We start from the raw sequence: 12287 nt of genomic DNA on the forward strand, positions 1-12287 counted from the left end.
CGGCAGGTTCTGCTTGCGGGCAGTCTGATGAGGGCGTATGGCATCTTGGGATCCGAACGATCCATATGTCAGTAGTTTATATCTTGAAATCGGGCGATTGAACCTGTAATCGCCACAGCACTCGCCGAGTGGCGTTGCTATGGGGCTGACAGCAGGTTACGATCGCGGTTGGGAGCGAGGAACTCGAAGGCATTGGCAGGAAGGCTTCGCCTTAGGCACTCAGTGGTGACTGACCAAGCTCACGTCGGCGAGCTCCCGGAACTTTGTTTCTTGTTGTTTGCCTTCACCGTTGATGCTCCGTATCACGCTGTCGGTTAAACCATGAAAGAAAAAAACTGTAATAAGCGGACCTCCAAGCTCACACTTCCATCCGGACAGTTAGCCTCAAAAATACATGTACATACCTGTAGAGGCGGATGAAGCGACTTGACGAGCGCGAAGCAAGTGACTTTTGCCAGGTGTTTCCTGCTTAGGTCATACAGTCACGGCCAAAATACTGTAAGTTACATGCACATATATTATAATATCATCGATGTTTGCTGTTCCGTCGTGGTATGATACGCGTGCGTGAACGAATACCATACAATATAGGCCCACTTACAGAACCCATTGTCAATCTAGAGGCACTGTAGCCTAGAGTACCAGAACATGACAATACCTTTTGAATTTGATGTCAAATACGGCATATTAACCCCAGTCGGGCATTTTGGTAGGACAAACAGGAAAAATGGTAGGATTAAACCGAAAATTCAGGAGTTAAGTATACTGTACCACAATTTTTGTCCAAGCGGTCCGTCTAAGACAAAATGCGGGGTACTTAAGAATACAGAAATCAAGTAAAAAACGATGTTGTACTCCCGTTTGTCCCTAGCAAGAGGGGCAAGTGGGGTTAAAGGGGCCTCCCACTGCGTCAAAACAGCAACTAGTGTAATAGTAAAGAACTAACTTACCACAATGGAGTAGCCATGGATATAGATAGGTTGGTTTTTAATGGTTAATTAATTTCCGGTTAAAAAATATTAAAAAAACCGTCTTTTATCGAGTCCAGATTTATTAACCATTCGGGGTTTTGCCATGGATAGCTAGGGCAAAAGAAGCAACTCTGATCCGGTTTCAGTTTCTGCATTTGCTACGTGGTAGGTGGACTCTCCTTCCTACTGCAGGTTAGAACTATTAGTGCTCGGGGAACAAGACGGTGTCTGGCATGAGAGCAATGCTGGTTAGCGCCAATGCAGCAGATAACGCCTCCTGCTTTGATATCTCTGCATCCGTCATCGCAGCCAATATGTCATCGGCATCTTCGTCAATGTCGGGGTCAACGTCGGTGCACGGTGTCTGCGTGCTTTGGCGCTCTGTTTCCTCGAACGTTTCCCCCGTGTTTACCCCCTGCTTGGCTGGAGCTTCCGACTGCGGCCGCCTGCGGTGATTGGGAATCGATCGCACGAAGCGCGGCCTCAGAGCTTCCGAATGGATGCTCACGCCTGTAGACCTTAAAGCCTTGGCGATGATTCAGCAAAGTCATGTCGTCAGCAACCGCCGCATTGTGTCCGACAGCTATCTGCTGTTCCGCTTTCCCGCGCGTCATCATGGAAATGACCCCAGGTCCCATCGCGCTTTCTCTCCATGCTCTAAAATCCGGAATGACTATTGCGTTGCATGTAGGCATGCTAGCATCCATTCAATATACAGATTCTCGTGTAAGTTAACCTTCGCATAACGGTGGGTCTAAGTGAAAGCCCCATTACCAATCAATGGCTGTGGACTTCGATACGAAACCAGACGAAACCAATCCGAGTCAGACCATCAAATCAACGAATCACCAACAAATTGGTTTGAAAAGCAAAAAAGGATTAAAAAAACATTCCATGACCAATTAAAAAAACAAGTATGCATATTAATACAAAATCTGTACTAAAAAATATTACTATTATTAGTCTAAGTAAAGGGATTACATCGGAAGATATCTCCCTCTTCGTTACTTAGTATGCATCCTCAAGCCGTAGCAATCGATACTGAGTATTACACCCTTCACTCTAATTAGTCTTTGATTTTTGTGGGAGAAAGTCGAATTTTTGATTCGCTCTTGTGATTACAATATTTGCCTTAACTAGAATCTAAGACCATGATTGGCTTCAGCCCGTCGAGATCAGTTCAAATATACTCTCTTTGAATCATTTTGAGCTGCTCGGGAAATTTTTGGTGTGTGAGCTGTCACGAAAAAGTACAAAAGTAAGACTATTTTCAAAGCACGACTACACCATTTCTCAGGACAAATCGTTTCGCTAGCTTCCTAGAAGAACGACCCCTAACGCTCTCCCTCTGAGAACAATGATCTCCATGGCGGATCACCTCCGCTCGCAGGAATACGAGCGCGTGCGCCATTCGAAGTCGATGCTGTCTGAGCCGCGCTTGTCTGATGAAGATGCAGCGCGTCTAGTCGAGGCGTACGAGCGCAGCGACACTTCAGCGGCCGACTATCTCGCACTCATCACCGAGAACCGTCCGTTCACGCCGCCGGCAACAACGCACGTCGTTGCCATCGACTCCGGAACGTACTGCGCGTCGGTAGCGATGCCTGTCGTGTTCAACTCGTTTCTCCAAGATCACGGGAATCAAGTTGTTCAAGAACTCCTCTCGCGCTACGAAGTAGCTCTCGTGGAGAAGGCCCCCGCTGGTGGAATCTTCGTCCACGTTCGCTCTGCTGAGGCCGAGAAGAGACTCGTCGGTCAGGAAGTGAACCTCCTCGGCCGCAAGTTCAAGATCAAGCGCCAGTCTCCGTTTGACAGCAAGTTCTACTTGGACGTCTTCGGAGTGCGGTCCACGGCTGTCGCCAATGATCTCTTTATGGGCTTAGCCCAGCTTGGGGCAAGACCATTTTTCTTGACGCCGCGAGACGTCAACATGGACGCTCATGTGGCTACACCAACCTGGCGTTTTTACTTTGGGCAAGAAGAGCCTAAAAGTGCGTGGCTTCGTTACCAATCAGTTGGTGTATGGGCGGAAGTTTTACATTGCCCGTGGAAAACGCGCTGAAGCTCCGCTAGCTTCAAGAAGTCGCCATACTCGGTGACGTTGCCTCTCGGAGCTGAAATATGTCGTAGCCCACCGCCAACTTCGGCTGAGAATGCTGTTGAGCTAGCCCCAGCGAGACGCAGTTGCGTTGAAACGCTGCCACGACGTCAACTCCAATCTCCAATACTGGAATTGAATGAGATGGACCCGCACCAGCAGGAGCAAGAAGCTCATGGCAATGCCATGGAGCCTCGCCATGTTTTGCTGATAGAAGCAGCGGAACAATCGGATAGCGTTGAAGAAGGGGTGATGACCGTGGACGCTGAACCGCATGGCGCTGAACGTGCTGCTCTGCGAGTGGATGACTCGGATGTGGATATGCAATCTACACCAAGTGATGACGACGTGGACATGGCCCGTCAGATGGAAACAGGTTTCAAGCGTGCTGACCGTACTCTGTCGTCCTTTACGGACGAAAATCCCTATGCAGCTTTTGAAGTTGTGGACTGTGAGTTTGAAGGTTTTGATCCAAATACTACGTCGGATGGGACTGCTGGTGTATTGATGATGGTACCTCATCTTACCTCGACGGGAACCACCCAAGATGCTAGTGAACCCCTTCCAACCAAGGGTCGCACGAAGACCCCAGGGACCAACAAACTGGTGGCTGAAGGTGTTTTAGTGTCAGCCGAAGAAGCGAAGCTGGAATCGCATGAGGATCGTGTGGTCCAAAACACGCAACACATGAAACCTGTTGAGAATCTGCTGCAGACATCCAAAAACATGGACAAAGTAGTCGAATCTATTACGGCGATGCCAACTGCATGGTCTACGGCCTTCTGCACTGATCTCGCAAATGGTGGTGACGATTTGAAGGAACTGGCGTCGATCCACCTGTTGAACCGCATTCTCGCAGCAAATGGAATGTTGGGCACATTTAACAAGCGTGCGATCAGCTCCCACTTGCCCCTCGGGAAAACTCGGAGCTCCTACGTCAGCTACTTAGCTGCGGAACTGAAACGACAAAGCGCTGAAGCAAAAACCCAGTGGGGGGTTCTGCGCCTGCTTAGCGCCTTTGAGTTGCTACTGAAAGCTACGTGTCCCTTTCTGACTGGATCCAGTGAATGGGTAGATTATCCCGTCGGAGAGCACGATGCAGACACGTCGTGCGGACATGGTTCTCTTTTCTCTGATTCGATACCTTCAAAAAGGAAGATCGTGCAGATCCGGGCAACTTCCGACCGATAACTCTGCTACCGGTGGAAGTGAAGGTGTTGTCGAGGTCGCTCACCGATAAATTAAAACCCTGGATGCCCTCGCTAGTCCATCCTGACCAGAAGGGTTTCATCCCAGGGAGATCCATTCATCACCAAGTAATGCTGATTCGTGACCTGCAACACTTGGTTACCTCTCGAGGTGACAAAGGCGTTGCCACTTTCTCGATTTTGCGAAGGCATATGATCGTGTTAACCGTGGGTATCTAGTTAAGGTGATGGAGCGCCAAGAATTTGGTCCCAAGTTTCTCTCGTGGATAAAACTACTCTACGATGGCTCACAATGTTCTCTAATGCTAAATGGATGGTCGCAACCAGCTCTTGAACCTTCACGTGGAGTAAAACAAGGAGACCCCTTGTCGCCTTTCCTTTTCGCGCTTGCTTTAGAGCCCCTTGGAAATCTTCTACGCGCAGAGCGAGAGCTGGGGGTTGAAGTTGACTAGACAATTTCGATCCCAGTGGCTTTCTTTGCTGATGACACAGTTCTACTCTCAGCGGATGTGCGGTGTCTGCAACAACAACTCAGCCTAGTTGATCTCTATTGTGCTGGTTCGTGTGCAATGCTCAATCCAGAAAAAAGTGTGATCATGAGCCTCAATAACCATCGGGCGGCGCCAATAATCGAGCCGCTCCGATCACTTCGAAAGGGCGAGACTGTAAAGTATCTTGGCATTCCCTTTGGGAACTTTGATACGTCCACAATTGTGGCAAATCAGCTCGATGAAAAATTAATGACTCGCCTCCGGCTGTGGAAAGGAAGGGCACGAACTTTGATGGGGCGTCGACTAATTGTCCAAGCTGCGGTCATCTCCTTGTTATGGTATTTCACGACCACGATAAATATCCCGGTCCGATTTATCAGGCGATGGCAGGGTGTCGTGACCCGTTACGCTTTATATAATAAGATTGCAGCGGGTCCAGGTGGAATCAATGTTGTGAAGAAGGGCTTGGCTACTCAGCCACGTGATGAAGATGGCATTGGTGTACCTGTGCTCGCTTCAGTGATTCGAAGACAACGTTTTATGCTTCTTCAGCAGTTCATTCAGGTGCTGAATACGCATGGAATGATGGTGCGGCCGTTTGGTACAGGCCAGTTGCTGAATTATTGCACTTACGATATGGGGTATTTTCGCGAAGGTGGTCTGGAGACTTTTTGCTTCAGTATCCTCCAAACCCACCGGGATGGCGAGCAGCTATGCTGCCAATGTGTTGGCGCCAGTTGTTGAAGGACTGGAAGCGGGTACATTGGCCACTTCGGCACACGCTGCGGTATACGAGAGCAAGAACCGTTCAGTATGCACTATTCACTCCTATCTGGTGGAATACATCTTCTTCATTCCAAGTGTATCGTCGAGAGGACTCGGCTCAAAAACTTCTGGGTACAGGAACGATTCATTTCATATGTCTGTGCCGAGAGCTTGCAGCTCAGCAGCGATGGTGTCTAGCTGACTTCTTAGACACCTCTCATCACTGGCCAACGGCTTTCCTTTTTTTTCGCAAGATCCGCAGAGTGGTGCTACCGTTGCTCGGGTCACAAATCGAAGTAAGCGACATCTTTCAGTTGTATCGGCAATCAACGGAAGTATGGCGTCGTGTGCTACCGGATCCTGATGCAGGCGGAGTAAGGGCTTCATCTCGTGGAGCCTTCCCTCCTACATTTGGAGTGCTAGCTGACAAGGGCACCAATTTTTTTCCGAATCTTCGATTGTTGGACTGGAATATATTGCTATGAAGCACTCAAGTAGTTGGTAGCCACCCTATGCAAGAACTTGGATGCCCCCAATTACGGATTCATTCTACACTAGCTCTGTACATCTCGCTGCGACGCTGTTTGATTCCGGTGGTGTATGATGTCATGTTAAGACTATTGTTTGGAGATCTCATTGTCAGTTCAAGGTTGTATTTCCTCAAGGCACTCAATCCTACGGCTCAACAGTGCGTTCGAGAATCGTGTGTGGCGATTGAAACACTTGAGCACTGTTTCTTCTCATGCCCCGGCTTGAACGATATGTGGCAATCACTGTGGGCGCGATGGAGCAAGGCGTTCCACGCCGTGTTAAGCTGGAGGCTACTGCTTTTTCCGCAACCACGGGACATCAAAGCAGATTGGAAGCAACAATATAAAACCATTTTGCTGCCATGGAGAGTTCACACAGCAATTGTGTTCCATGCTACATGGCGTCTACGCAACGATATCCATTTTGAGGAAGCAGCAACAGAGCAACCAAGCACTCAAGGTTTGATGAGCTCATTTCGCCGACATTGTCAATACATGTTCCAGCATTCTGAAGAGCTGAAACTGGACGGTGATGCAATAAACTCGGTGCTTCAACGACTTGGGTTTGATGCACCCAAACCAATTAGTTTACCCCAACAGGGTTGTCGAATTTGGATTCCGCGGCCATAATTGAGTTATCCAAGTAGAAATTATCATAACTTACCGTAGCTAGCGAAACGGCATGTCCACTATCTAGTTAATCAACTTTTTCTTCTTCTACACCATTTCTCAGGCAGATTGGTTGGTTTCCCAACCAAAGTGGTGCAGGAAGGTCTCGCGCAACATAATACAGACTTCTGCTTCAATAAAGAACACCTTATATATATAAAATTGTGAAAGGTGATGGAATATTGCGTTAGCATAATAGGGAAATTTGTATGTCTGAGCCAACCAGCATTCATACAATATAAAGGGTTATAGGTTTTCTAGTGTTCCTTATTGAAGCAGATGTCTGTACTGCGACGAAAAGGGGCATTTTTCAACCAAAGTGATTTACAGCTGTATTTGTTCCAAGCAAAATGGTTTGCTCAACCATATGGGGCTAAATTGGACCAGTCCACGTCTTGACCTTGGTCTGTAAGAATCAAAAGTTGCTATTTTTCGATGCAAAAAGGCTTAGTTAAATTGCCCACGTCACGTAGATCACGATAGACCCCTCAAATACATTCACAAGGCTGTTCTAAGCTACGTTTTGATTTCTTCAAAATGGCTCTAAATTCTCGATGATAGTGAAGCCACTTTGCTTGGGAACGATTTACGACAGAACCACTTTGCTCGAAAATACCTGGGAAAAGTGATATAAGGTTTTCCCCGGAAAATGATTTGAACCACTTTGGTTGGGAAACCAACCAGGCTGCCTGGGAAATGGTGTAATTAGAGTGAAGGGTGCACCTGATCGACGTTGGAAACTATACACAGATACGATCTCGTCTCAGTGATGAATATTCCATTATATGGGCATCACAACTACATCTATGGTATTTCTAACGATACTAGTCCGACCACATTCTGCGCGTTGAAGTAACCAAGCACTCGTACCAAACCGGGTGTCAGAAACAAACTCCAATTCACCGGTTGATGAATTTTCAGCACCGAGCGGGGTCTACGCGTGTAGTCAACGTCCATTGAGTCTAAGCCTTGAGAGGAATGCAGTTCTCTGCAACACAGCAACAAGACTCGTTAGTTAGTTTAAACACTCAATACCCAGGTAGCAAGCAACGTACTGTAGGTCTGCCACACGGTCTTCTTGCCAAGCGCCTGGAAGCCGAGCCAGTAGAAGCGCATCATGCAGCCACCCTTTGCCTTGCAGTACGAGTAGTCCACGGGGAACTCCGTCTTGACGTTCACGTTCGAGTGGCCGTACTTGCTGTAGCAGTCGTCCGCAGCCATGACCTTCTTGTCGTCGAGCCAGATCTCGCACGGACCAGTGTGGATGAGACCACGAGAGAAGATGGCCTTGCCATTGGTCGGGATGGGCTGCGGCGTGCCGTTCGGGTTGGTGTAGCCACAGTTAGGGCCGTAGACCGCCGTGTTGTCGAGGAGCGTCCGGAGGTCCTTGTAGTTGTGGGACGTCTTGAGCGAGTTGAACACCTGGACGCTCTTCTGGGTGTTGCCGTACCAGTCGTTGCTAGGCCATACAGGGGGGATCTGGACGCTCCACTGCGAGTTCTCACCGCCGAAGAACTGCGACTGGGGAACGTAGATGTATCCGTGAGCGTCGGCGCCGGGCATCGAGGCGGCCATGATCACGGCAGCGGAGGCGATAGCAGCGGTGGTCTTCATAGTTGGAGAAGTGTTTGGGTTTCTTGGGTTGCTGTCGCTTGGAAGGCAAATTGGAAAGTGGTTGGAATGGAACAGCTCTCAACGCGACACCGATTGTCGGAATCCGCTGGTCAAAGTCTGAAGCGTGCCCGTAGCCTGGACTGCCATCTGTGACGGTTATCCTAGGATTCGTCGAGGCATACGTTGCCATGCAAAACGTGCGATCGAAGCTGCAACTGCCACATGCTTGACCTAGACGGTGGCAATTTGTTTCGAAGAAGCGGACAGCGCCAGGATTTTGTGAGGGGACGCTCGTGCAGTCTGGAAACCAGGAACTGCACAACGTTGACGGTGGAGGTTTGACTTGTACCTAGGAACAATAAGTGAGTCAACGGGGCTGCGGCAACCGGGCAAATCAATTGTCGTAACTTGAGTCGTTCTCCTTTCATGCGACGCGGCTCCCCATAAAAAAGAGATCACCGCGTGATAGCAGCTCTAGAAAGGAAAGGATTCGGAGGTATGTAGCGAGAGGTTACGTTGGGAATTAATCTTTAATCGTCCTGCGCATGGAAACCGTACGTGCACTACATGCACACGACCACCAAAGCGCAGGCACTGGCACCACATCATAGAGACGGACGCAGCGACTTGACGATGACTCGCCATGTGAACAAGTGGGTAGGAATGTAGCCACGTCGCGTAGTTTCAGCAGCCCAAAGCGCCGTGCTCCTCACTGTCATGGCCAAACTATCCTATTGTTGGCCGTTTAATTAAATGCAAAATTGGGGGCTTTTAGTTTGGCATAGCGCTACCTTATAAGTTCTATAGTGTATGCTTCTCGACATGCGTTGATGCATACCACAGGCATTCGTTGAGGCTTGCATTGCTCGCATTTGTTGATGTAATATTACAGAACGTCACATGAGCGACGAACTGAACCAGATGGCAACGGTGACGACCGAGTGCCCGTGTCGTTGCAACGGGGCCAAATTTGTCAAGTACAGCAGACTGTCGCTCGAGAAGCTACTTTTTAGGCAATCTTGTTTGTCTTGAGCATGTCCAGCGCTCGCAAAAGTATTCAAATGGCATAACTGTGCTCATCCGGTGCCGAAGGCTTTGGTGACAGCGTTTCCTCTAGGACGTCTTATCATATTAATCTAAAATTCCTACTGAATTATTTGCCTACACTGCTACGTCTACATACAGTACCACCGGAATTGCTCGCGACTGACTGGGACACGTACACTTGACGTCGATCGTCTGTCCATCTGCACTGTCAGATGATATGTTGGCAGCTTCGAATTCCGAACCAACGTACGACCTGGACGGTCTGTCCATGTTGTGTTTGTCCTACCTGAGGCATCTGAGGGATACGGTGGTCTCCCAAGGCAAACTCATCGTCCGATTCTCTCCAGCCGACCCCCTTCGTGCCAATTTACACTGCCGCGGCCTGGATCTTGAATTTGGCGTACCCCAATCCTATGCCCACGGCCTTAATGATCTACTCGTCGTGTCCGCACCACTGAGATCGACCACGTAAGAGCGTTCGTGTAGTATCGAAGCCAGTATTTCTCAGGGTATCCCTTATGTGATATCCGTTCCAGACCGATAGCCTCGGAGTTTTGATTTGCTGTATTTGAGCGCTCCATGAGTTTGATCTCTTCATGCATCGATACTTGAGTTGAAGCCATCACTTTGGCTTGCGTTTGACTTCGGTCTCCTATCACGCCTAACGTAGGATTCAGTGGCGCAACTTGGTGTGCAGGAACATTCTGTTTTTTTAATTGTATCACATTTACATCTATATGGTATTTTTACGAGACCAGTATGACTGCGTCGCAAGCGTCGACGTAACCAGGCAGTGGCGCTTGACAGTGCGTTGGAAGATCAACTCTAGCCGAAAGTTCAGCCCCCGATCATAGATCTACGCCTTCTGGGACGACGTCGAGTTCGACGAGCCCGACGACTGGAGGGGGATGCAGTCCTCTGCACAATAACAACACAAAAGCCTGTTAGTTCAGATGCTCACACAACATCCACCAACTACAAAAGGTACCAAGCAACGTACTGTAGGTCTGCCACACGGTCTTCTTGTCGTCGAGCGCCTGGAAGCCCAGCCAGTAGAAGCGCATCATCTTGCAGCCGCCGTTCTCGCACGACGAGTAGTCGATGGGGAACTCGGTCTTGACGTTGACATTCGAGTGGCCGTACTCGCTGTAGCAGTCGTCCGCGTACAGCACCTTTTTGTCGTCGAGCCAGAACTCGCACGGGCCCGTGTGGATGAGGCCGCGAGAGAAGACGGCCTTGCCGTCGGTCGGGATGGGCTGCGGCGTACCGTTCGGGTCGGTGAAGCCGCAGTCGGGCCCGTATAGCGATGTGTCGTCCAGCATCGTCTTGAGGTCCTTGAAGTTGTTGGCTACCTTGAGGCTCTTGAACACCTCGACGCTCTTGGCGGTGTTACCGTACCAGTCGTCGCTCTTCCACACGGGGTCGATCTGCACGAGCCATTGCGAGTTCTCTCCGCCCTTGAACTGCGACTGGGGGACGTAGATGTACCCGTGGGCGTCGACACCAGGGATCGACGCGGCCATGAGCACGGCGGCAGCGGACGCGAACGTAGCAGCGGCCAACATTGTCGAGGAAATGGTTTGCTAGGAGGATGGAGTGTTGCTGCTTGGGAGGCAAATTGGGAAGTGGTCGTCTTCGAAGAGTTCGTCGCGCCCATGACACCGCGTATCCGAGCGTCTCGGTCTGCTCGGGACCGGCGGAAAGCTTTGAGACCTTTTGCTCGGAGTGTGATGGTGCGTGCTTGCGGACAGCGTGGCCATCACGCGCGTTGTCTTTGGAATCGAGACGCGCTGCGATGCAAAACGTGCGATTGCTGCTGCAACCGCCACAGGATCGAGCTATTATACGGTGCCATGGTGGCGCTGCTTTTGTTTCGAGGATCGTGTCTGGTGCTGTCTGGGAACCGGCTGTCAGATCACTTGTCCACTCCCGGTGACAACCTGCGTAGGCCCTAGGCCCTAGGGACATACCCGGACTAATTGCGCTTCTCGTTTCGTTACCAAGGAGTTGCAAGTGGTTCGCGCTGCTCCGTTGAGTCAATGCCCGAGAGAATGCAGGTCGAATACGACGGATGTCGTCGGTACAGCGAGCGAGGCGTTTCGATCGATTGAGACCGCAGAGTCTGCGGCAGACCGATTGAATCCGTGGTAGACGTCGCACGACCACCGAATTGCACAGCTCCTCGGTGTTGAGTCTAGCTTGAATAGAGACGGACGAAGCGACTTGACGATCACCTGCCAGGTGACGCAGCCTGCAGGACCCTTGGCGCAAGTTGTGGCCACGTTCTAGCGAGCCGCGTCTCAAGCTGTGTCTTACAGTACAAAAAGAGATTAAATTGCGAGCGGCCAATCCTGCAGACGACCCTCGTGCTATGATGTGAATTACGTGGTTTCTCATAGATGTAGGACACCAGCAACGCTTCGCAACACTCTACAGATCTGGACACTGCGCTCCACGGTGCTGTCGGACAAGGTCCGATTGAGTCGGGGACGTTGCCTGCTCCAGCTGATTGTAGTTCAAGCATTTATTGTGGTTGGCATGGCTGCAGGACTCGCGCTTGATGATGATTCGGTGCACGAACGTGCGGCATGAGCCGACGAACAGAAACAGATGGCTTGGCCTGTCAAAAATGCCCTGGCTGTTGCAGAACGCAAGCTGGTGTACAGGCTGTACAGTGAATGTCATGGCGTCGGCCCCCAAACTTTTAGAAAAGACCAACCAAACTCCAGCTCCGACATAGGGAAGCTTTGTCCTAAGTTAATCTTTCTATGAGTACTGTACTGTATACAGTGGGAGCGATACGATCCTTTCTCATCATGTACTGTATACAGTGGGAGCGATACGATTCTTTCTCATCGTATCGCTCCTATTGTATACAGTACAGTACTCATAGA

The 12287-nt window shown here is 50.0% G+C and overlaps 5 protein-coding genes across 5 annotated transcripts; 3 read left to right on the forward strand and 2 right to left on the reverse strand.

The window, feature by feature from the left end:
- Nucleotides 1-2328: 2328 nt before the first annotated feature.
- Nucleotides 2329-3033, forward strand: PHYSODRAFT_534145 (hypothetical protein; the record flags this gene model as incomplete). The annotated part of the gene is made up of 1 exon (XM_009540793.1): nucleotides 2329-3033. The coding sequence occupies one exon, from the start codon at nucleotides 2329-2331 to the stop codon at nucleotides 3031-3033; it is 705 nt and encodes a 234-aa protein (XP_009539088.1).
- Nucleotides 3034-3213: 180 nt separating this feature from the next.
- On the forward strand, nucleotides 3214-4821 carry PHYSODRAFT_307806 (hypothetical protein; the record flags this gene model as incomplete). Its single annotated transcript, XM_009540794.1, has 3 exons — nucleotides 3214-3430; nucleotides 3533-4178; nucleotides 4770-4821. 3 exons carry the CDS (start codon nucleotides 3214-3216, stop codon nucleotides 4819-4821), a joined length of 915 nt encoding a protein of 304 aa, XP_009539089.1.
- A 1224-nt stretch (nucleotides 4822-6045) lies between these two features.
- Nucleotides 6046-6693, forward strand: PHYSODRAFT_534211 (hypothetical protein; the record flags this gene model as incomplete). The annotated part of the gene is made up of 1 exon (XM_009540795.1): nucleotides 6046-6693. The coding sequence occupies one exon, from the start codon at nucleotides 6046-6048 to the stop codon at nucleotides 6691-6693; it is 648 nt and encodes a 215-aa protein (XP_009539090.1).
- Nucleotides 6694-7694: 1001 nt separating this feature from the next.
- Nucleotides 7695-8346, reverse strand: PHYSODRAFT_342364 (hypothetical protein; the record flags this gene model as incomplete). Its single annotated transcript, XM_009540796.1, has 2 exons — nucleotides 7695-7720; nucleotides 7788-8346. The coding sequence occupies 2 exons, from the start codon at nucleotides 8344-8346 to the stop codon at nucleotides 7695-7697; spliced, it is 585 nt and encodes a 194-aa protein (XP_009539091.1).
- Nucleotides 8347-10337: 1991 nt separating this feature from the next.
- PHYSODRAFT_533747 (hypothetical protein) lies at nucleotides 10338-10958 on the reverse strand (the record flags this gene model as incomplete). The annotated part of the gene is made up of 1 exon (XM_009540797.1): nucleotides 10338-10958. The coding sequence occupies one exon, from the start codon at nucleotides 10956-10958 to the stop codon at nucleotides 10338-10340; it is 621 nt and encodes a 206-aa protein (XP_009539092.1).
- Nucleotides 10959-12287: the final 1329 nt, after the last annotated feature.

Source organism: Phytophthora sojae (genome assembly GCF_000149755.1).
Source record: "Phytophthora sojae unplaced genomic scaffold PHYSOscaffold_16, whole genome shotgun sequence".
Taxonomy (NCBI): Eukaryota; Oomycota; class Peronosporomycetes; order Peronosporales; family Peronosporaceae; genus Phytophthora; species Phytophthora sojae.